The 24,794-nt window shown below is 53.3% G+C and overlaps 1 protein-coding gene across 9 annotated transcripts in view; it reads right to left on the reverse strand.

Moving 5' to 3' along the window:
• HDAC4 (histone deacetylase 4) overlaps nt 1-24,794 on the reverse strand; it is a 288,152-nt gene that overhangs the window by 73,722 nt on the left and 189,636 nt on the right. For 8 of the 9 annotated variants that reach the window (XM_032355373.1, XM_032355375.1, XM_032355374.1 and 5 more), the window contains 3 exons: nt 23,665-23,815; nt 13,352-13,472; nt 7,095-7,216 (listed from right to left, as the gene is read on the reverse strand). In XM_032355373.1, the coding sequence (XP_032211264.1) occupies nt 7,095-7,216; nt 13,352-13,472; nt 23,665-23,815 (394 nt within the window). The remainder of the gene's footprint in view (nt 1-7,094; nt 7,217-13,351; nt 13,473-23,664; nt 23,816-24,794) is intronic. The other variant, XM_032355369.1, reaches the window with a different exon arrangement.

Consider the following 24,794-nt stretch of genomic DNA (forward strand, 5'->3'; position numbering starts at 1 on the left):
AAAGCACCCGAAAGAAAGCACAAGGGGCTTGCCATTAAACTTCCATCCACTGAACACTGAGGGACCTGCCTGTGCATCCTGTGTGGTTCTAGATGCCATACACGGGGGCGGACAAGCCCAGGCCTGGCAGGCACTCTGAGCTCCACACAGCTTGCCGGCCATGCGTCCCAGGGCTTGGGTCACAGTCACCTGGGTCCCTGCTATGAAGGGAGGACGTTCTCACAGGAAAGATGGGAAATAAAGACACTTGAGCTTGTCTAACAATGACGGGATTGCCGAAAACATCCCAGGAAGCACGACTGGCTCATCCGTCGCCTGGGCTAGGCTGATCGTGGTGGCACTTAATGATGTGGACAGAGCAGGCTCCCTGGAGCTCTGCTATGGTGTGACGTGCTCAGCATCTCAGAGCTCGCAAACCCCTGAAGCCAGCCGTCCCATTAGCAGGGATCAATCATCTGGAAATTCACAGGGATCTATCCTAGCACAAAAGGGCAGAGGTAGAGTTATGCTAGAAGAGTTACAAATTTATATGCACAGACCAGACCGTGTAGAAAGAGGTGCTGATCCTCACACACTCAGATGGAAAGATAGGCTCAATGTAACAGCAACTGAAAAATATAGTCACGGGACAGAACGCAAAGCAAGTGTGCTTGTTAACATGAAGACAACCAGACACGCTCGCTACCCCCGATACACAGTCCGACACGGATGCGCAGAAGATATCCGGACAGATACCAAACTAACCAAAGCAGCTTGTCTCTGGGAAGTAAGACGCAGAAGCTGGTGTAACTCATGTTCTGTTAGAAGCACGCAGTATGTGGTATTTCGTAAAGAAAGAGGTACTACATGCTGCTGGAGGCTGGTGTCTCCCACTGGGTCAGTCTCGTAGCCTATTTCTTCTGTTGGCGATCAGCTCGGTGTGGGGTGGCCACTGAACAGGGAAATGTGACTTCAAGATCCCTTCTGGTACTTTTCATATTAGAAGGAGGTCAAGTCTGATAGATGTCAAAGTTTGAAGGACGGGACAAGGGGTATGTGAGCCAATCACTTTACGTAGAAGCTGCCTAGTACTCCCCATACGGACCATCTCTAGAAGCTTCCTAGGAAAGCACAATAAAGCCTTTTAAAAAACCCTCCGAACACACTGATAACCCCACTTTTAAGAGCACAGAGTCAATGGAAGACAGCCCAGCAAACACCCCGTGGGGCCGGAGCTCAGTGGGGCCAGCACCCCTGGCGCTGCGGTCACCCCTCACCCCCCTGACTCTTTGCTCAGAGACGGTACAGGAAGGGCAGAGCTTGCCGGCCCGGCCCCGAGCGAGACGTGCAGGGCCATTTATCACACTGCAATTGACCCTCCAAATCACACCTTTCCACTGAACTGCGGTGAGTGGGGGTCGCCCCTCTCCGCCCCTGCTGGGGACTTGTACCATGCTTGCCGCCAACCACCTGCAAGCAAGACCCAGGTGGCCCTGTGACAGTCCATCCCCAAACCTCAGAGACACGCAAACTCAGCTGTGAGGAGTGTCACTCAGTTTGCCAGGGTCCTAGGGAAACCCGCTGACCTGCTGCTGTGTTCTATGGCTGCAGAGATCATGGATTGCCCGCCCCTGGTTCTCCACAGGCTTTGCATTCCCACGGCAGATCTCCACAAGGTGCTGGGGACACATGCGGCGGCCAGCTGCAGAGAGGGATTCTGATATCCAGCAGGATGGTGGCAAGGCGGCTGCCAGGAGACTGCTGATGGGGCCTGAAGCCACCTTCCTTGTGTCTGGGGTCAAAGCCTAGCCTCACCCTGCACCTGCCCGGGCGCCTCCCCGGCCCGGCCCCATGGGTCCAGCCTGACACTTGAGTGGGGTCTGGGCCCTGCTATTCCCTGCCCATCCAAGCAGCTCAGAGACCGGCACCCTGGAGACTCACGAAATTACCACGACACAGACACTGGGGACGAAGCAGACGCTGCCTTGTCTGGGACAGCAGCCCCAGCCAGGCCCTCCGGCTGAAGGCGTGGGCAACAGAGTCTGGCTCCCAACGTCACTGCGGTGACTGGGCAAGGCAATGAGCCTCAGAATCCAGCCCTAAGGGTCACTGCCAGACGTGAAAGTCACAAGAGAACATGTGTACTCCCTACAGACAGGGACTTGGTCCCCTGGGCGTTCGGGCCCATAGAAGATGACATGGGAACAACAGTCACTGGGGGGTTTTCAGTGACTGGATGCAGTATGGGGGTGCACTGTGACCCACACTCATGTGACAGCAACACAGGTTATCTGACAAGGGACACCGGGCACACAGGGGCGTGGGTTGGTGCTAGGCCTGCCTTGCCCCCTTCGCCGGGCTGGACAGGAGACTGTGCAGGGAACCAGGGCAGGCTCCAGCAGGTGCCATGTTCTTCCTGCTGCTCCAGAGAGCAGACCAGAGAGTGACCCTGCTGACTGTAGCACAGTGGCTGCACCCCATCCCACGGGAAGTCCCAGCCCACGGGCCATAGGTGGGCCAGGCTGACTGCGCGCTCTCCCTGCTGAGCTGAGCAGCTACAGACAGTGGAAACTGCTGTCTCCCACAGCTTGGAAACTGACTGCCACTTCCCGTGAGCAGCTGCAAACCTACGAGGTGCAGAGCTGCGGGAACCTTCTAGAAGGAAGAGCCCCAGAAGCCACTGGCCGCAGAAGTGAACACAGGCTGGAAACCGAACACCTTGGGCCCAGCGTCCAGGGGGAGCTGTGGCCCGTACCACCCAGCCTCCCCCCACTGCATCTGGGGCCAAGGGTGGGCAGCAGGACTGCTTCCAACACGGCTGACGGGCGCGACTCCTCCCTAAGCACTTCCTGAGACAGATGGTCGGCGTCCTCAGTGGTGTCCAGCACACGGCACTCGGTGCTGAGGTCCCAGCGGTCACGGTCCGAATGGAAGTGGACGGAGATGGGCAACGAGAGAAAGTTTTGTTTTGTTTCATTCTGGTCTCATTTCATCAGTCCGAAGTCACAGAGGACAATTTAAGAGGCGTTATGCAAAAAATTGACAGCAGCTAACATCTTTAAAAATGTGAAGTTGAAGAAGCTACTGGAGAAAAGTATAACCTAAACATCATCTATATGACAAAACTGGATTTTCTCTTGGCGAGTGGGTGGCTCAGTGGTAAAGCCTCTGCCTTGGGCTCAGGTCATGATCTCAGCGTCCTGGGATCAAGCCACTTGTTGGTCTCTCTGCTCAGCAGGGAGCCTGCTTCCCACTGGCTCTCTCTCTGCCTGCCTCTCTGCCTACTTGTGATCTCTGTCTGTCAATAAATAAATAAAATATAAAGAAAAAAAAAAGAAGTGGGAAAGCGTCCTTTCTTCCATGTGAATGTGTGGTCGAACACAGCGGATGAACGCACTTTGCTCAAACGAAATCCTTGGTGGAGCTGCTTGATGCCCCACAAACCCAGAGAGGACCCGCTGATGGGTGCAGGGTGGGTGGCATGGAACAGGTCCCAGTATATCTTCAGTTAGTAGATTTGGAAGGGACAGAAATTCAGTCAGGTGGCCTCCACCGCACTTGCTCTGTACCTGTGCACCCCGGGACAGGACCCAGCCTGCTGGGAGGTGGGGATGCCCTGCTGTCAACCACAGGGAAAGGGACAGGCTCTCCAACAGGAAGTGAGGGGAGCCCAAGCTGGGCACTCAGGTGGTGAAGAGGAACCAGGGGCCAGGACATTTTCCCAAACCCCCAGGAAGGCAAGGCACAGGAAGTTGTTGAGACTTCCAGCAGTAAATGGCACAGATTGCTGTGTGGCCTTCCCTCAGGGAGCTTAGCAATTCCACCTGCTTCTGGCGGAACTGGGGGCTGAAGGAAGGGTCTAGGGGAGTGGAGGCTGGCGGGAACGGGCTATTGGGTGGGGGAAAGGATAAAGGGCAGCCTGATAACTTGGGAAAATGAGAGCAGAGCCCCCGCAGCCAGGCTCCCTCTAAGCACTTTGCAAACATCAACTCCATGACTTATCCCAGCCCAGGAGGTAGGTGTTTCCTGATAGCAAAAGAGGGAGGCACAAAAGGCTTCCCCAAACCACAGGGCAGGAAGTGAAGCCGCTGGATGTGAACCCAGGCCACTGGAAAAAGTCACTCCCTGAACACTCAGAGGCTTGGGTGAGTCGGGGTGCTCTTCTCCTGAGAGTGAGCAGAGCCGGGCACAGTGCACCCAAGGAGCAGGGACAGCAGCTCTGCACCTCACGGGCACGTGTCCTGCAGGGGACTGAGCCCTGGGGACTGAGGGGCAGGCTGACACTGTGAGACCCACAGGATTTGGGGTCAAGTTGAAACCAAGGGGAATATTCAAGTGTACATCACATTTATTAAAGATTATAATTTTAATCATACGAGACATTTTGTAATTAAGATTTCATGTTTGTAGTCTTTCTTATTATGCACTCTCATACAAACGCACAGATAGGAATTACTGAGAATTAGTGACATCAAGTGTTTGAAAATGGATACTTTCAGGATGATACAAGACACCTAACTACACTTCATTCCCTTAAGTGATTTAAACATTTCTTCTGAAATCTTTCTATTATTAATATTATTAATGTGCTGGTGATGTCTTCTTGAAAAACTGATAATGCAATCACATCTTAATTAAGTTCTTCTGGAGCACCATGTGCTCACGGGCACTTCCCTGAGGGTAACGAGGGGTCTACATGTCCCAGGGCAGTGGGGGGCTGGGGCACGGCCAGGTTCAAGGCAAATAGGTGTGACAGGCTGTGCTCCCAGCACAGAAACCAGCAGCTGCAGAGACCGAGAAACATGACAGGGGCCCGTGAGACAAAAGGTCACAGGCCACGCAGCTCGGCGGAATAGCACCGCGGCTGCGTGGAGTTGGCCGTCCCGCATCCAGAGTCTTCCGGAGACCCCAGCTACAAGTGGTCAGCATCACGTTCTGTGTCTTGTAACAGAAGCCAGTGTCCAGGTGGCATAGGCCCTGTCTGGTTGGGAGAGGGGAGGAACCAAAGCAAACACCCCCTGGCGGGCAGCCCCATTTCTATTTTGAGAGGGAGGGGTGAGCTCATTCCAGGGAGCCCCGGGAGGCCCTGAGAGGTAGGTGCTGCTCGCTGCCCTTCCCTGGGACATCAGGGGAAGAGTCAGAGGTGTCTCCTGACAAGGCAAGGCCCCTCAGCAAGAGGTGGGTGGCTCGGCTTGGTGGCCGGGTGCTTAGTCTTCTGCTTCCTCCACTGGGACCTTGGGGGCCACACTCTCCACACCCAGGGCAGGAGGAAGAGCTGTCTGCTCAGCATATCCACAGCAGTGTGGGGATACAGGAGTGCATAGCTCCATTTCACTGATGCCAAACTTAGGCCAGGGGAACCTAAGGAATCCATCGCAGGGCACACAGGGCTACGAAAGCAGTGGAAAGATCTGACTCGAGCTGCTGGCTGCTGGAGCCCATGACCTCTGTTCACCTGACCCACCCTCATGCCCTTAAGGTGAGGGAGACTCCCTGTTCCTCGTTCTCTTTCCTGGGCCAGGGCATCGGGAGCACGCACGGTCTTCCTCTCTCCACACAGCCCGCTGCTTCCTTTGACCTGCCATTTTGCTGATCTGAGCTCAGGCCAATACAGCACAAAGTTCCAGAAGGGGGGATGGGGGCCACCTTGTGAGAACTGGCCCCCAGCTCCTGACAGAGACCTTCCTGTTGGGCGCATGGGCTCTCTGGGTGAAACCCACGGCTGTCCTCAATGGAAGGCTGAGAATCACACACTCACACCGAGGAGAAGAGGACAGCGTGGCAACTTCCCTTTCACCAGGGGAGGGTTTACAGGCGACGGGAAGCCCTGCCCATGCCTGCAGGATCCTCACTGTTGACTCGGAGGGGCTCCATAGACCCCTCTCCCATCCTTGTCCAGGACTCTGGGGTCCTGGACCCGTGGCCATTCTGATGGGGCCACTCAATCTCACACACCTGAGTGTCAGTCAAGCACTACCGAGGAGCCTTGCTGCAATTTCTGGCTCTAGACTCGGGCTCTGCTCCCTGAGTGCTGCAGCGAGCTCTCTGGACCCAGCTCTGCCTGTCGTGAGGCTCCAAGTCCTCTGCTGTTAGGATGGAGTGGTATATGAACCCCCAGCCCTGTCACCCAGTGTCTCATCACTCAGGTAAAGATGCTGATGTCTCATTGCCTTAAAGAATATCTGTCTAAAAGCAACTCAAATCCTCTGGATAAAACGAAATCTGTGTTTACAAAGAGACGGCTATGCCTCACGGGCCTCATTTCCGCTAAGTAGGAACTTCCCACAATGCCCTGCGACCATAGGCTCCGCATGTCTGCAAACAAGGGACCCAATCCTCCACAGCCCACCCTAGCCTGCCCACACCTCGTGGTGGATAGAGCCTCTGCAGGACGCCCCCACTCTGGCCCCTGCGCTTCCGGCCACCCTCAAGCCCTGGCCATGGCCACTCTGATCTTTCTTAAAAGCTGCTGCCCACTCAAACCATCACCGCTGGCAAAAGTCCAAGGGAGCCTGTTGGAGTGTGAATACCCTTCTTCTTCTGGTCTGTGACAGGGCCACACACACCCCGAGGTCTCCTGAGATGTCCTTGCAGGACACAATGAGTTTCTTTCTTGAACAGACTTCCTCCCACTCTGGGATGCCCTCCCAGGCCCCGCCCAGAGTCAGCCCCAAGGGCCATAGGCCGGCTGGCCTGCTCCCACAAGGTCTCATATGAATCAGCAAGAGCTGCTGTGTCCCTGAGCCCAGCAGGGGATGCTCTGGGCTATGACAAAGTGGAGCACACCACCCAGAGGAGGGTAGCTTGGGTGTTGTTTATAAATGAGTGTGAGTTTTAAGCCGTAGGTGTACACACATGAGGCTCATTGCTCTGGGTATGAATCATAAAGTAATACTTAAGGACATTATTTTAAAAAATGATGCTCTAATACAAAAAGCCAATACTTAAGCACAAGCAGGGATTCCCTCTGACTCAGCCTGTAGGGAAAGTGGGAGGGTCGGTTGAGAGCCCCGCCCCCTGTGGGGCATGTGGGAGGGGCCGGCCAAGAGCCCCACCCCCAGGCCCTGGGCCTGGGAGACCTGAACCTGTTTTTTGGAGCAGGAAGGAGCACTGACCTGTTTTTCGGAGCGGGAAGTCATCTTTGCTGTCGTACATTCCCAGGACCGGGTGGTTGTAGGAGGCCGACACCCCACTCTGGGGTGGGGAGCTCTGGTCAAGCGAACTGTGCTGTGTTTTCCTGGAGAGAAGAGGCAAAGGCAGACAGATGAGTCAACAAGGGGCGGAAGCCCGCCAGACACACCGGCCCCGGATCAGCTCTGGCTGACCAAGGCGAGGGGGTTCCGGTCTGCCCCAAGGCTGAAATGAGACAGAAACCAATAATGAACATGCGACCCAAGGCTGAGCAGCACCTCCACAGCTGAACCCTGTGCCCAGAGGAACAGGGCCTGGTGCGAAGCCGGCCGGAATCCTGTTCCTCTTGGGCGGCTCCTTGCAGGGCTGCTCCCAGGCCACCAGGCCACAGCCAGCCACGGAAAGGCCTGTCCTCGGGGGCCCATGGCAGCCAAATGTGGACAGGACCTGCATGGTTGCAGGCAGCTGAGATCTGGTGGGGTGTATTTGGATCAAGTAATGGTCAAGTCTTGAAAGATCCCCAAGGGGCCCTTCCTTCAGCAGAAAATACCCAGTGTTCATCTGCACTTTCAGAGGAACAAAATCCACCCCGTCACCCCACTTCCTAGGGGATGGCGGGTATCAGGAGCCAACACCCTGTGCCGGGAAGTGGGTCTGTGATGTTTACTGCCTCCAGTGACCAGCCAGGCACACTCAGCATCCTGAAAATGGTGAGGCAGGCTCTGGCTCCAGCAGGAGGCTCAAGTGGGCGGGAGGGGAGTGGGGCTTGGGAATGGGGTGCCGCCAGCCCTCGGGAAGACCATCGGCATGTCCTGGAAGCTCCCACCCTAGGTAAAATGAATTCTCTCGAGTCTTTAAACTGTGTAATCTGCTTAATGGCTTGAAGCAAATTTGCCAACTTACTTATTTGGAATTTGTTCGACTGTTTATTTGAATACACGTACTCCACATCCACGCACCTGTGTTATTTGAATTAAGAATAGGAGCTCTTAAATGCTTACAGGTGGATCATTTAAATATGGGACAGCAAACTTGTGCAGACTGTGGGCTGATCACAGAGACCGGTCCATTGAGCACAGCCTGGACATCTGGGCTGTGGGGCCCAGCCAGGCTGTGTAGTGGGCAAGAGCTCATGCTCCTGGGGACAGGTGCATGCACACGACTGTACCCGCGACACAGGGTCACCTCCTTAGGCAAGAAGCCCTCCTTTTCACTTGTGCTTCCGCTGAGACAACCCTGGTCTCACGTCAGGGGGACACTGTCTGACAATCTTATTAAAGGTCTGAGGGTGGTTGCCCCAGGTGGCTCAGTTGTTATGCATTTGCCTTCGGCTCTGGTCATGATCCCAGGGTTCTGGGACCGAGTTCTGCATCAGGCTCCCTGCTCAGTGAGGAGTCTGCTTCTCCCTCTCCCTGCTGCTCTATTTGTGCTCTCTCTCACTCTCTCTCTTTCTGTGTCAAATAAATAAATAAATAAAATCTTAAAAAAGAAAAAAAAAAGTCTGAGGGCAACACTATCTCTACCAAATCACGTCTTCTGAGGTGTCCTTCAGGGAATGTGGCCTTAGCCGGTTTCAAACTTCTTAGTGCTAAGTCACAATGTGAGAAGGAATTCGCCTTCTCTTTCATGAGACGCATGGAAAGACCCATGTGTGCATTTTGTGACCCGAAAGTGTGAATAATAATTATTGGTAGAATAGTATTATAAATAATAACTATTGTTATTAGACTTCAATTATACACTGTTTATAAAGAAGCCACAAGTTGGAAAAGCTGTATTTGTTCAAGATCTAATAGATTTTCTCTTCTGGTTTGCTCTCTGGAGATGATGACAGGGTGAAACCCTCCCTCTCTCATAGGGCCCTTAGAACCACAGTGCAAGGCCATGACCTGGGCTCAGCACACAGCAGTCCCGCATCGTCCCAGGACATGGGGCTGGGCCAGCACGCAGGAGGCCAGGGCTATCACCACAGAGCCCCCAGCCTTCAAGCAAGTGACTCACATCCCCACCATGCAACTGCCTGGAACCCTTCTGACTCCTGGACGAGAGCTCGTCCCTAGGTGCCCACCACAGAGCTAAGTGGGTTGCTCCAGGAAAACCCGCTGTCACCCCTCCCCGCCGCCACCCGCCCCAGGGACCGTGTACGTGTGTCCCAGGGAACAAGGACCTGGAGGGTGAGCAAAAGTGAAGTCCTGACCCTGGACTGCATGCATACCCCCCAGTGACACGCTCTCCATCTCGCACACACCTGCAGTATCGTACCCCACCCTCATACCTCACACATACCCCACCCTGCACACTGACACGCTCTCACACACATCCTCCCCCACCACTGACACACTCTCAATAGTCACACGTACCCCACCCCGCATACTGACATGCTCACACACTCACACGCACACTGACGTGCTCTCACAGACACTCTTCCCCACACACTGACATGCTCGCAGTCACATGTACCCCACCCCACACACCTACACGCTCACACACCCCCTACCTGTACATTGACACACTCTCACACACTCAGTGCACTCCACTCCATGCACAGACCCTCACACACTCCCATGTGCACACCTGCTACCCCCATCCCCTCACACAGGGGAGCAGAACCTGAGGGTGGCCCCTTCCATGAGCCTCAGCCCTGCCCATAGGCCCAGCCCCAGCTCCCGGCCCCAAGTCATGGCCCCGGTCACAGCCCTTGGTCACAGCTTGGCAGGAGGTGCTTGGTGGCACCTGTGCCAGCGTCCAGGTCGCTGGTGGATGACCTGTGGTCTTCAAGGAGGTGCAGACGGAAGCACAGAGAGGAGCGCCCTCTCCTCGGCTCTCTGGGCCCTCCTCAGGCTGTGCCATGGCATCCAGCTGCCTCAGCCCTCCACAGCCGGTCTTTCCCGCCAAGTCAGACTTATACAAGTGACCTCAACACAACCTGTCCTCGCCTAACCAGCACTGCCCAGCGCAAGGACGATGTGAGTTACCCAAGCAATTCAAATGGCACAGCAGCCCTGCTGAAATGAGTAAATATGGCTGAATTGACTTTATGACACTCTTTAACCCAATACATGCCAGTTACAATCATTTCAATGTGCAATCAGCCTAAAATGGTCGGTGAACAGTTCACATTGTCTCCATCATGCTGAGGCGCTGCAGTCCGCCCTGTCTGGCACCCGCACAACAAATCTCCATTAGAACAGCCTCATCTCTGGGCCCAGGGACACGTGGGGGGCCACCACCACTGTGGACACAGAGCAGCGTTGTCTCCACCGACAGGACCCCATGCCATCCGCAGCCGAGCTTGGGGCCCCTAGCCCAGTCGCCAGCTGGCTCTGTTGCTATATTCATTATGCTGACTCCAGATCGTTATTTACCCGCATCCCCGAACAGGGGTCCATGTCGCTTCTCCGCCCGAGCATCCCATCTCTAGGGCCTGCCGCCTCCTGTGTTCTCCCTCTGGTGGGTGTTTGGGCTGCTTCCGTTCTTTGGCAGCAACAAACGATGCATCCGGGACCCCAAGAACACGCGTGTGTGTGGACAGAAGTTTTACCTCTGGGGCAGACCCTGGCAGGACAGGGTCTTGAGCGGAGAGGGGCACGTTCACCTTTATGAGAAACTGGTGGACCATTTGCCACCAGCTGCACCACTCCACTCCCCCTGGCTGCACGCCACAGTCCACAGGCCCCACATCTTCACCGCTTGGCCAGCTAAACTCCAGGCACCCCACTGGGTGCGAGGGGGTGACACCCAATGGCTGAGATTTGCATTTCCCTGACAGCTAACCATCTTTTCATGGACTGGCTGGCTATTTATAGGTCTTATTTTCTGAGGTATTAATTCAAATCTTTTGCTTGTATTTTTTTCAGTATATCACTTATCTTTTTATTATTGAGTGGCAGGAACTCTTTATATATTTTGGATATAAACCCTGTGAGAAGTGATAGGAATTGTGAATATTTTTCCAGTCCACGGTTTGCCTTTTTATTTTCTTCGTGGTGCCTTTGAAAGAGCAGTTTTTAATTGTCACAAAGTCCATCGCTGGAGTTTTTGGCTTATGCTCGATGACAGAAGTGTCCTAAGAACTCTGTCCACCTCTGCCCCAGGCTGTGAAAACTTCTCCTATCTTTTCTTCTAGGAGTTTCAGCTTTTGTGTTTGGGTTTACATTTGGGCTAATAATCATTGCGGGTGAAGTGAAGCCAAGGTCAAAGTTCAGTTTTTCCTCCACAAAGACCCAGTTTTCTGACCATGTTTCTGCCTTCACACAGCAAGTGAATGCGACAGTCACTCCGTGATGTTGGGTTTAGAGTGACAGCACAAGACCGCTGCCAAATTCAGTGCAAACAAACCTGTCCTCTGGCTGACTTCCCCACTCCAGCCCATGTGCCCCAAATCCCTCTAAGGGAGCTGAACCCAGGGCAGGCAGGCTGTGTCCGGGTCAGGCCTGAGGAGCCCTGCTCCCCAGGCAGCAGCCGCCTCAGTCCCTACTGGGACCCCACAACCCAGGATGGAAAGCTACCTGCCTTCCCTCTCTCCCCCTTCCCTGCCCGGGAGCTCCTCCCCAGAAGCCCCTCCTTCCATTCCAGACTCTCTCCACAGTGCTCCCTTTCTGCTGGGACCCACCCTCCCCCACAGCCTCTAGGACTGGAGGTGACACACTCTCCTGTCACATGTGACCCATCACCACAGCCTCTGTTCCGGCCAGTGGTCTCCCGTCCCAGCCTCCTGCCCGCTCACAGGGAGCCTGGCACCAACCTTCTACCATCCGACATGGTCAGCCCACAACTTCTGCAGGCTTCCGGTCCCCTGTCCCCTTGCCAGCCTTACATCCCCAGTAGTGTCCCTGACTGACCCTCTCAGCCCACAAGTCACTGCTACTAAATGCTCCATCCCAGCAGGTCCTAGGACGCCTCTGCCCTCTTGGTGCCTTCACTGGCCTGTCCTCTCAGATCCCCCCAGTGCCTCCCAGTCTGAGTCCCCGAAGCCCACTCCTCTTCCTGCTGTCTTCAGTGTGAACCCCACGGATACCATCTCACAGGCTACCCAAACTGCTTTCTTGGGGGTGTTGCCCAGTGGCCCCACCCCCAGGGGACAGTGCAGCTTCCCCACTGCAGCCCCGGTTGTCTGGGGGCCCAGATGTGGGGCCACCAGGTGCTGCTACTGGCGTTTCCAAAGAATCCTGCCTGCGGTGGATGTGGGCGCATGGCCTTGCTTGTGGCTTTCCACGGCCGCCACTGCCTCTGCTCTGCAGTGGGAGTCGTGTCACTGGCTGACCTGCGTGCACGCCCACACATGTGCAGACAGGCGTGAGCACAGCCTTCCGGACCTGGTGGCATGTTGTGGCAGCACACGGCATGAGGGCCACTTTCTCTGCCTTGGAATAATATTCCTTTCTGGTTGTACTGATGACGACGTAGTCGGCCAGGATATATGGGACCATCCCAGGGGGACATGGTGGTGTTTGATTTAGTCAAATAGTTGCCCCTTTAAGAGCTTGAAGATAGATGTGTTTTTCCCCAATACAATGAATGATAACCATATTTTGACTTATGAAAACTACCCTATGGGTTTACTGTAAGAAATGAAAATTACCCTCAAAGACAGCGGAAAACTGTATTTCTAAGCAAAGCCTGCAAAGCACCCTTGATCATGGTTTAAAGCCATGTACAACTGCCCCTCTGTGCCCCACGTGGCCTGGGCCATGGCCAGCCCCTTGCAGCGAGTTTATGCTCCGAGGACATCCCTATGCACGTGGGCATCACTTCTGACCTTCCTGCAACACCACACCAGCTTTCTTTAACTATCAGCAGGAGCAAGGTTCCCTGGTGGCCTCTGTCCGTTATGCCTGTCTTGGGAGAGGGTTCCTAGCGCAGAAATAAAATACGCCACAGCAGCTGTGGGCTTACCCAGCAGTCAATAAAACACCAGGTTGAAATTCAGTAGGTGCATTCGGACAATTTAGAACCAGAGATCCAGTTTAAGTGGCTCCTTTTGCAGCCAAAATATATGGTGAGGAGAGTCAGGCCCAGGCACTAGCCCTGCACGCGTCAGTCCGTTCACTGACAGATGGGCCCCTCTCTGTCTGGAAGACCGCCTCTGCGCAAGACCCACCGGACTGCCCATTACCCTGTGTTCGTGGCTGTGCGCACAGCCTTCCTGTCCACACCTGCCCCCCTGCCTCGCTGGGTGAAGAACCGGGTGCTACTCGGGCCACCGAGAGGAGGCTCGGAGCCTGCGCACGCCCCCACTTACCCGTACCAGTAGCGGGGGTCGCTGGAGATGCAGTGGTTCAGGTTCCGGTGGGCCAGAGCCTTCTTCTTATTGAGGACAAACTCCTGCAGCTTCATCTTCACCTCTGTGCTGGCCACCGCACCTGGCGCAGAAGGAAGCACAGACAGGTGACCTACTGGAGCCTCGGCCCGGGGAGTGGAGGGTGGCCGCGGGGCTCCTTGCCTGACAGGGAGCGAAGGTGTGCAGACGGGCCCAGGGTTCTAATTCAGGATGTTGCTGATGCCGTGACGGCTTCTCAAAGGAAGGAAAAAGATGGGAGAAGTTTTAATAAGAGGCCTTCTTCCCATGAAGATTTTACATAATTGCATCCCATCTAAAATGCAGAAGTCATCAGCATGAAGACTTACTATTACCTAACACAAAACCACCAAGGGAAGTTTGATACTGTTACATAAAAGACCATTCTGAATTTGGTGCTGGCAGCGTGGTGGCTTCCTTCTCACTGGAGCAAAAACAGCAGACGCTCAGAGCGCTTCTGTGCACACCCCCCAGTGCCAGTGAGAGGGACGGAGTGTGCACCCTGGGTGGGCACACTGTGATGCTTGTGTACAAGGAAACCGAGCCGGCTTCGTTTCCATGCGTGTCAGAGGGAAGTTTCTGTTCCTTCCAGCTCATCGACTACTTACTTCGAGCACGTTTACCAGGCTTTACTAAAAAGTCAGAATCCTGTGCTCTGTGGTTTTCTTGCGTGCTGGTTACTCACCCAAAGAGAAAACAGGCAACTTTGAGAAACAGACCCACAAAGCAAAGTCCAGACCCACCGCTCTATAGTAAGACCCGTGCGCATCTGATCCATGCTCCTCGGGGCCGGGCTCAGACTCCACGGCACGCCTGCACCTACCCCTTCCCTGTGAGCAGCAGAGTTCCTGTTGTGCAGAACAAACCAGGATTCTTCATGGTGGAAAGATACTTCAGAAGGTGAGCAAAGCACAGTTTACATTTTACAAACCCGTTTCTGACTGGAAGGCATTTTTAGATCGTCCTTGCTATTGTCGTTGTTCGAAACTGTACTGCCATGAACATGAGCAGACGTCATCATATTGAGGATTTGCTTAGGAAGGATCAACAAAATCAACATATTTAACAAAAGGAACCTTATAGCCCTCGAAGCATCTTCTTCTTCTTTTTTTTTTAAAGATTTTATTTATTTATTTGACAGAGGGAGAGAGATCACAAGTAGGCAGAGAGAGGAGAGGAAGCTGACTCCCCGCTGAGCAGAGAGCCCAATGCGGGGCTCGATCCCAGGACCCTGGGATCATGACCCGAGCTGAAGGCAGAGGCTTAACCCACTGAGCCACCCAGGCGCCCCTCGAAGCATCTTCTAATTGCTTTCCCAAGTGCCTTCATACATAGACAATCATGTGCCATGAGCGGCAGGCTCCCTGCATCTTCATGAGTACTCGGGATCACCCTATGTCTCTGTCTATCAGTACTCAGGATCACCACGTGACCCCACGTCTCTATCAGTACTCAGGATCAGCCCACACCTCTGTCCATCCGTACTCGGGATCACCACGTGACCCTGCATCTCTATCAGTACTCAGGATCACCACGTGTCTCTGTCCACCAGTACTCGGGATCACGACGTGACTGCACGTCTCCATCAGTATTCGGGATCACCACCTGACCCCACACCTCCATCTGTCAGTCCTCAGGATTATCACATGACTTCGTCTTCATTAGTACTGGCGACTGTCACTTGCTGCAAATGGGAAGGGCAGCCAGTATTTCACTGTGGTTCCTGATAACTCCCCGGGCAAGTAGTTATCTTTCGCTCTTGTGATGTATCTTTATGTCCTTGGAGTATTTTTTCTTGCAGAGTATTCTCATGGTACGTTTGGGGGTGGCACAGTGGGTCTGTGTGTTTACCTTTTAAATGTTCACCCATTTGAGCTGTAGGTTTTACAGCAATAAATCTATTGTGAGCCTCCTACACTAGGCCTCGCACATTTAAAGCTCCCATGAGCACTGTGAGCAGGTATCATCAGCCCCATGTGGTCCGGGGAGCCTCCCAGGCGGCAACCAGCGGCAGGGTCTAACCAAAGCAGCTGGCTCCCTGGACCCAGCTCTCCCTTCTCCTCCATATTTGTGTGCAAGCCTCTGCCCTGGTCTCTTGTTTCCTTTCAAAACTTGGATGATTTTCTAATTTTGTGAGATAGCATGTGTGTGTGTGTACACATATGTGTATATGTGCAAATACATACATACATACATGTGCTTGTCTGTATATATATATACATATGTATGTGTACACACACACACACACACACACACACACACACACACACACACCCCTGCCCCTGGTTCCTGGCACCAGGCTCCTAAAAACCCTTGCAAACTCCTGATCTAATGTGGTGGCTGGACTCTTGGGAGGCTTCTGGAAGGGGCTGGTCACCAGAAGAGCGAGCCATCATTAGAAGCTTAGACTTTTCAGCACCATCAGAGAGGGGTGAGGGGCTGGCAATGGACCTAACAGTTGGTCATGAGGAAGCCCACACGATGGGGTTCAGAGAGCTTTCCATGTGCCAAGAACGTGACACATACCAACAGCACGGGGACAGAGACTCCAGCACTTGGGACCTGCCCAGACCTCACCCGCACGTACCACACCATTTGGCTGCCCACCTGCATCCTTGGGCACACCCTTCAATGAACCAGTAAACCTACGTCAGAACTCCCCTGAGTTCTGTGAGCTGTTCTGACACAATTCAACAAGCCCAAGGAGGGGGCCATGGACACATCTGACCTGCAGCCTGGACTTCCAGACTCGTGGGTCTGATCCTCCAGGTAGACAGTATCAGAACTGGCTATACAGCAGGACAGCCGGTGGTGGTCAAGCTCGGCAGGAGACCCCACGTGGGCGGCCACCAGCACTGTCAGAAGGGAGGCTTTCCAGGTGTAAAAATAAAGGACAAACACAGGAGGTAAGGACCAGGTTTCCCCCAAGAAAGGAAGGAAATACTGGGATTTGTCCTCGTTTTAATATTCAAATGCTCGTTTGTATGTAGTCTGCTCAGGTTTTCTCATTGCAATTTTTTCCATTTTCTGGAAGTGCTAAAATTGATCTTCTGTTCGCTGGTTTGGTAAATAATCAGTTTTATTTTATGCTTGGTTTTCCAGTGCTGGGTTTTCACTCACTGAGTTGCTTGCTGTTGCTAGATTTTCATGTTTCTTTCTGATACACATGAAATGGGTTTTGGTGTGAGACTCTACAAGTATTTTGACAAACTGCTCATAAATTGTTAATATCATTAGAGAAACTGTCTTTGCTGCCACTGTTTTCACACCCCCAGTACACGCTCTCATTCACAGACTTTTTGTCTAGCTGTAGGTGTGTCTGTGTTCTCGGAGGCAGTGTGCCCCTACAGTTCCATCACAGAGAGCCTTCTGTGGGTAGAGGGTGCTGGTCAGAAAGCATGAATCCCTGGGGACCAGGTCCTCCATAGCTGCGGTAGGGCTTGATTTTAGCTCATCCAAGGGAAACACAAAGAAAGTTCATTACACTGATTCCAAAGCACCTTCAGAAGCTCCCATCACGACATACGGGCTTTTGTCTGGGGCCTTCCCAGGGTCCGAGGAAATGACCCCATCGGCGCCCAAGAAGAGCAGCTCACCAGAGCTCTGTGCACACCATGTGCTGGCCACTGGGCAGAGGGCACGTGGGAGGACGGACGCGGCCAGGCCAAGCTATGGGTGACCGAAGGCACAAAGTCACCTCTGATTCTGAGCATCGCGGCTCAGTACCCTCCAAAGATAGCCAGAGTCAGGCTGAACATTGATTCAGAACACACAGAGCCTATTTCCAGTCTACAAGTGGGCTTGTCAGAAAATCGCACGAACACAGGGATCTGCGTATAACGTGCCCAGACATGCAGTCACCTGGAATACCCCTAACCAAGCACCAGCACCAAGGACAGCTGAGGATATATGCCAAGGGTTACCCGTGTCAGGATACAGCGTGCCTTGCAACCAGGAGCAAGAGGTGATGCAGGGCGCGGTGGGGGGCACGGAAGGGCAGAGGGCACAGAGGGCCGTCTATGCAGGGGAAATGCAAATCCACTGGTAATTCTCAAGTGGACCCAGCTGACAAAAGAAACCATAGTGGAATGAGGAGCTCCGGGTTTCCTTCCACCTCCCGGTGCTGCTGGCCTCACGGAGAAGTGATCAGACTGCCTGATGATGAGGAGGGGGTGCACGAGGGGGAAGACCCAGATGAAGGAAGAAAAGATGGCCTCTGGTCCTTCACAACTGTGGGTGCAGGAGACTGGACAACACAAAGCCGGGCAAGCAGCAGAGTGTCTCGGTAGGTGGAGGAAGGTTGTTCCTGAGAGTTTCCCAGCAAACCAAACCTGGGAAAACACCTGTCAACATGGATCCACTTTCCCTCCATGGGAGGGATGCTTGTGAGGCCTCCACGAGCACTCCAGGGACAGGCTGATCCCAACGACATGTTTCAGGAGCCTCTGACCCTTCCTGATTCAGCTGTATCCCTGGCTGGCATCACGGGCTCCAGAACTCAAGGAAGCACAAAGAACAAATCCTCCATCCCAGCTAAATCCCAGGAACGGGCAAGCACAACACAACGTGGCAAGGAGTAGCTGCCTCCCCTGGAGGAGACACTGGCCCCCATCAGCCCTTGTCCCCTGAGCTGTCTGTCACCTGTGTCCTCACAGGAGGACATACGACTGACCTGTGGTCCCTCCACCCGCACAGCGTGGGAGAAAGCACCTTACGGACTCTCTTGGTTCCCATCAAGCCAAGCCCACCTTCCTGAATGCAGGAAGGTTCCTTCCGGCACAAACAGACAACAGGAACACCACGGAACCTCCCTGACGTGTCCAGCCAAGGCCACATTACAAGAGGGGGCAGATGGTGACTGGTCACAAGGGCGGCCCCCTGGGGAACTCCCTGGACCCTCCTCCCAGGGGCAGCGGGCACCACCAGGGTACAGGTCCTCACACTTGCACATGGCCGTGGCCGCGGCCAACGCCAATAACACCACGCACCACAGAGGGACCGTCTGTCTTTCGTGCTTCACAGGAGAGCATATTCAAGGAACAGCCAGCATCCTTCTAGCTGTTTACTCATCTCAGCAGATTCTGCTGCTTTCTGCTTTCTCATTGTCTATTCTCTTCGTGAATATGGAAATCTTGGCGCTCTTATTAGAGAGATCTCAATTCTAACCCGATGCGCCTCACAGAGCAGTTCTTCTGACACTTAGGAAATACTGAGTTAAAAAACAACTGTTTCTCCTCTCCTTTTTTTTAAAGTTTGTATTTGAATCCCAGCTACTTTACATCATACTGTATTAGTTTCCGGTGCACAACACGGGGACTCCACACTTGCGCACATCAACCCTGGGCTCACCCAGATACTTCCACCTTAACACAGAGTTACAGAACCGATAAAACACATTCAGTACACGAACACCTAAAAGCTCTAATTTTCACTTTTTAACAAGGACAAATTCATGCTGACTACCATTCATTCATTGGACAGGCTTTATGTGCCAGATTCTGATCTGGTTGATGGGGACAGAGATGGAAACAGAAAAGACAAAGCCTCCTCCACACATGGGGCAGGATGTAAGGGACAGGCTGGTGAGAACAGACCAGGCAGCATGGGGGGCCGAGGAGATGGCGTTGGGCACCAGCCCAGTACCTGGGGGCCTATGGGGAGGAGAAGGTGCTTCTAGACACCACTTGTCATGATGGACTCATGTTTCTCCTGCCCCACGGGCCTCTGAGGAAGGCCCAACTTCAAAAATGGGACAGAGAGTTACTTTCTGGATCAGGTGTTTGATCTTTCAACTCCAGTCCTTTGAGCCTATTTTTTAAAAAATTATTTTTTAAACGAAGTGAATGAGCAGGCTGGGCTTGTATATAGCAACGAACAGAAAGGTCGCTGCGCTCGCTCCAGGCTCCTCAGAGAACAAAGCCTGACATTCTGTTGGATTGTCCCTTGGAATCTGTGTATCTGAGATCCCTCAATGTAGTTAAGCTAAGTAAAACCTGGCTAGAGATCATGTGTTCGTGCTGAATGAGACGAAATGCCACGAATCGTAAGAATTCACTGTTCCTTAGAGCTCATAGCGTCAACTGGTATCAATAAGTAAAACAGAGTTGGAGAATTATTTAAAATTAAAAATACTGTAAATGTTTACAAATGCAACAAAACTGTAATTAAATATTCAATAGGAGATTCACTTAAAAAAATAAAAAAACAAGAAACTGCACAGATGCCTTGCACTGAGTTTTCAAATGCTTACCAATGGGAGACGCCCCAGGCCATTTGCATTCCCCCACAAACGCCCTTTTAGCTGCTGGGAACAAGGCTCTCCTTCATGCTGCGGAGCCCGCCCTCGGCCCCGCTCACATAAGAGCCCCCGAGTGGCGTCCACCACAGCGGCCTGCCAGGCCTGTCTCCTCACAAGACCACACTCAGGGCTGCAAAGCCTACACGAGCGTGCCAAATACCCAAACCGTACACAGTTTATTATTAATAATAAAACCTGACCACCCAAATCCACAAATTGAAAACCACCAGGGTTGCTGCTAGTGACGAGCGTGGAGGGAAGCAGAGAACATTCCAATGCTTTGGCTGGGGTGGGGAGGACGTTCAGTAGGTAGGGAAGAAATTGTTTTTGACGTGTAAACAGATCTAAAATGTTTTCTGAAGTCAAATCTTTTCACATTTTGTGAAGCTTAAGATGTTATTTTTATTGGGAGATTCTGGTAAACTACGAGGAACTAATTTAGCCTGAGCTGCTTTTTAGCAATCTGGAAACCTGGTTATTTGTAGGTTAGTTGTGGCACACATCAACTAGCTCATACTTACAGTTTTAACTCCCATCCTTTGATAAACAATGACTTCCCTCCTCCAGAGGAAAACACATTAATTAGGATACAGAAACAAGGCTTGAGCAAAGCACAGGAGGATGGAAAGGGGGCAGGACCCCCTTTCAGGGTATACGCAGTCCCGTTGTGCACACCTGTGGTTTGGCCCCCGAGCAGAAGTCCTTCTCACAGGGCTCAGAAAAGGGCTGGGTGCTGTCATCTAGGGGGGTGGGCTCCCAGAACAGAGGGCTGTCCCCATTGACAGGCCACGGAGCCCGTTTGGTAGTCAGATTCCTAACACTGGGCAATAGGACTCACCTGGATGCTCAGTTCTCAATCCTGGCTGCACACCAGAATGATCCAAGGAGTTCTAGAAATAACGATGCTGAAGCCCACCCTCCACTCCAGACCAGCGACCTCAGGACCTCTGGGGGATTTCCCGACACCATGTGCCACCCCTCACAGGTGGTCAGCACCCCAGGAACACCTTGGCCAGGAAGGTCTCTTCACACAAGGGAGTCTCCACACACAATACATGCAGTGGTTGACCAGCACGGGGCTGTGGATGGAGGAGAGTGTCATCTAGCCAGCGGGCTCAGTGGTGAGGGCGATGGTGTGACCACCCCGCCTGTCCCATCAGCCCACCGCAGATACAAGTCTGCACTCAAAGACCAATTGTGTCTGTTGCCAACACAAATCTGCAATTTAGTTTCCCCTGATAGGCTTTCATCCTCGTGCCTGGAATCTTGACTATGGGCCATCACAGCCTGGAAGTCACCATCTCACACAACTGTTGTGATAGAACTCAGATCTAGTAATTACTTTCAAACATTGGTACAAGAATTAGATCTCATGCAGAATAAAAACTCTCCTGATGGGGCACCTGGGTGGCTCAGTGGGTTGAGCCTCTGCCTTCGGCTCAGGTCATGATCTCAGGGTTCTGGGATCGAGTCCCGAATTGGGCTCTCTGCTCGGCAGGGAGCCTGCTTCCTCCTTCCTCTCTCTCTGCTTGCCTCTCTGCCTACTTGTGATCTCTCTCTGTCAAATAAATAAAATCTTAAAACAAAACAAAAACAAACAAACAAACAAAAAACTCTCCTGATGTGCTTCTTACGTTGAAAACTCTACCAGCCCATTAAAGTGAAAATACATTTAAAGTATATTATTTCAAGAGTAAAATACACTGCAGTAACTAATGATCACGAAAGGTCACTTCTATATATAAAACCAATTACTAAATACATACAAATATTTCAGAGACACAAACTGAATATGAATAAAATACACTGGCTGCATAGGTGAAGAAAGAACACCAGTCTTTCCGAAAGGGAACAGATATGCAAATGTACACAAGCCTACAGGCATGGCGGCACAGATGGGCCGGGTCCTGACTCTGGTCTAGACCAGACCGAGGGGCCCGGCTGCACCGGGAGCGGAAGCTCACGTGCTACACAGGGGCCATCAGGCAGAGGAAATGCAGCAGCGAGGCAGAAGGCATGTGTGACACACAACACCAACAGAGGGCTCGGGACCAGGACATGAACAGAACCACCCAAGTCAAGAAAAAGGGTGACAACCCACCACAAAAATGAGAGAGAGGCATGAACAGGCAAGCACTTGACGTGAGACAAGAAAATGTGCCGAGCCTCACTGGTAACCAAACCGAACTCAGAGTGGTTGCCAGCAGCAAGCGCTAGTAGGAACACAGGCTGTGGGCACTGCCCTGCATGGCTGGGACGGTGCTTCAGAAATGGCTGGGTCTCACATATGAGAGGCAGGCACACGCATTCCCTAAAGTGTGAAGCTCAAGCCACTTCGCACCTGCCTGTTTGCACCTGGGGACATATCCATGGACACGTGTCCCAGGATCACCCGTCACAGCTCTGGTTAGCAAATGCCCAAATACCTACCGACCATAGGACGGACGAACACAGTGCTGTGCCCGTGAGTGGGGCGGCAGGCAGCTACCTACAGCAGTGAGCTCTTGCTACACAGGACAACAAGGACACACTGCACGAGGCGGGTGCTGAGTGAGAGAAGCCAAACACAAAGAGACACATGTTAATGAGTCCATTTCTAGAAACCTCAGAAGCAGGCCAAAGTGCCTTTGGTATGGAATGCCAGAGAGGGGTTCCTTTGGGAAGGAGGGGAGGAGCAGGGTCTGGAGGGCCCAGGGGCCCAGACACCGCTCCTGTCCTGGTCTGGGGGCTCTACTGGGGGGTGAGTTATGAACAGTTCCCTATGTACTGGAGGCTGTGCACGTTTCTGTGTGTATATCATACACAGTACAAAAGATTCTTAAATAATTTCAAAGAACAGACTTGACAAGAATGCTTTAATACGTTGCATGCTGTCACAGACGTGTGGATTAAAATCTGAACAGAAATCTGAAGTCTAAAATCTATACAACAGGCTGTTAAGACGGTTTTTCTAGACGGCTAACCATTTTAAGTAGCTGAAGATAACGGAGTTCTGAGGTTCGTGTGTGTTACTGAAATATGCCCATATCACTATTTTTGCTCACAGGTGCTGGAGTCCATCACCCGAATGTCCCCACACCAGAACCCAACATAGGAGAGAAGTGCACATCTTAGCTCATGTTCAGTGTCACCAGGGATCAAATGAGTTCCGCCGAGTACCAAAGTCTCAGGCAGAAATGAGCCGAGCCCAGCAATGTGACACCCACTCTCACTGCTGTCTAGGTCCTGGGTGTGTCACTGGAAGCAAGCTGCCGAAGACAGAGGCACAGACGCGCATGGGAGACAACTGCCTTCGGCCTCAGTTTGCGCGGATGCGGCCCATGTGCAGGACACGCCAGGCCTCACAAACACTGGTCCTTGCTGAGCCTACTGGAGGGACCACGTGGCCGGGGACTACGGCTCCTCCTCCAGGGACACGGGAAGCCGCCCCCCCCCATCACCTTCCACAGGGTGAACAACATACAGAATCATCTCCTTTCCTGGAAAATGACAGACCCCAGTGGTCTTCAGACATACAAACACTGCCACTAGAAAAAGCAAACGTTAGGGTCAAGAGGGTCAATGCAAAAGCAGGCAGTTGGCCACAGCGTCCCCACTCGGCCCCCGGGCCACCCCACAAGCGAGGCCTGCTTCTACGGGGCTCAGAGTGTGCTCACAAGAGGAAAGAACTTTGAAACCTCCAGGACGAACTTCCCGGTGAAACCCGCTTTGCACCTGCTGAGAACACTTTAGAACACTCCAATCAAGCCAGAGGCCATGCTGCACACCCCAACCGAAGGCACGGATCCGGGCTACACTTGCCCAAGCTGAGGGCGACATGGCGTGCTCCGCCTGGGGTAGGGTGTGGAGGTCCCCCGCGGGCTGCTGCCTATGGGACCCAGAGCCCGAGAGCTGCAGGAAAAGACGCCCTGGCAAGGCCCCAGCACCCCCCAGCTCGCGATTGTGCCCGCACACTTACTCTCTTTGCCTTTCTCCTTGTTCTTGAGCTGCTGCAGCTTCTGCTCGCGGTGCTGCTTCTCCAGCTCCTGCTCCTGGCGGTGCCGCTCCAGCTTCCGCTGATGCTCCAGCAGCTCCTGCTGATGCTTCACGGCCAGCAGCTCCTGCTGTTGCTGTGGGGAGGGAAGGGGGACAGAGACGGTCAGAGTCTCGCTTCCGAGGAACACGAGACCGACACACACATGAACAGCAGCAAAGGGCCAGGCGTCCACACGTTTGTGTCGCCTACGGCGAGGGCCATGCTCTGCACGGTCCGCACGCAAAGCCTGACTGCCGACTTTCTCAGCAGTAAAAACTAAAATAAAAGCCATTTTGGAGAAAATGCACGTGAAGATCTGGGTGATTAACTGCATTGGGAAGGGTGCTTGGAGAGTGACACAACAGGGCTGGACTGGGTATGGTTGCCCTGGAAAACTGGGAGAACTAACTCCTCACCAAGTTAGATGCATGTCTGCCCCGGGATCCAACAACCCCGTCCCGGGACCCAACAACCCCGTCCCTGGCCATGGGGACACGTCTGCACACCCGCCTGGATAAGAAGGGCACAGCGGCTTGCTTGCAACCAGCCACCCAACAATGGGAAAGATCCATGAGAAAACACGGGTGGGCTGTCAGTAAACAAAAGGCACACGCACAAAAGGCACTGACGGGCTCGTGGGCAGAGTCGGCCCTCAAAGACTCCCCATCTATGATGTTCTGGTGGGGAGGGTGGGGATGGGACACTTGGGGACATAGCAGCTAAGCCACAGGCAGCATCCACACCCGGCCTGCAGCACTATGGGCATGCAATCCCTTTCCTTGTTGTTGTGGGTCTTGTTTCCATGGCCCCTCCTGGGCGGGTGGCTGTCCTGCTCCCTGTGCAGAACGGGGGCCACACTGGCAGTCCCAGCAGCCCCAGAACTTTCTAGCAAGGAAATCTAATGCACACTCTCCCAGATTGAAGCCATAAAGTGCCTAAGACAGGGATAGACCGGCACATCCCTCTGGCTGTTCCCAGGAACTATGGTGGACACCTAAGGGAACAGCCAGGGACATCGAGGTATGTGGAGGCCCACGGGCTAGAACCAGAGCACAAGGCAAGGCAGAGCAAGG

The sequence above is a fragment of the Mustela erminea genome, chromosome 8 (genome assembly GCF_009829155.1).
Source record: "Mustela erminea isolate mMusErm1 chromosome 8, mMusErm1.Pri, whole genome shotgun sequence".
In the NCBI taxonomy this organism is placed as follows: domain Eukaryota; kingdom Metazoa; phylum Chordata; class Mammalia; order Carnivora; family Mustelidae; genus Mustela; species Mustela erminea.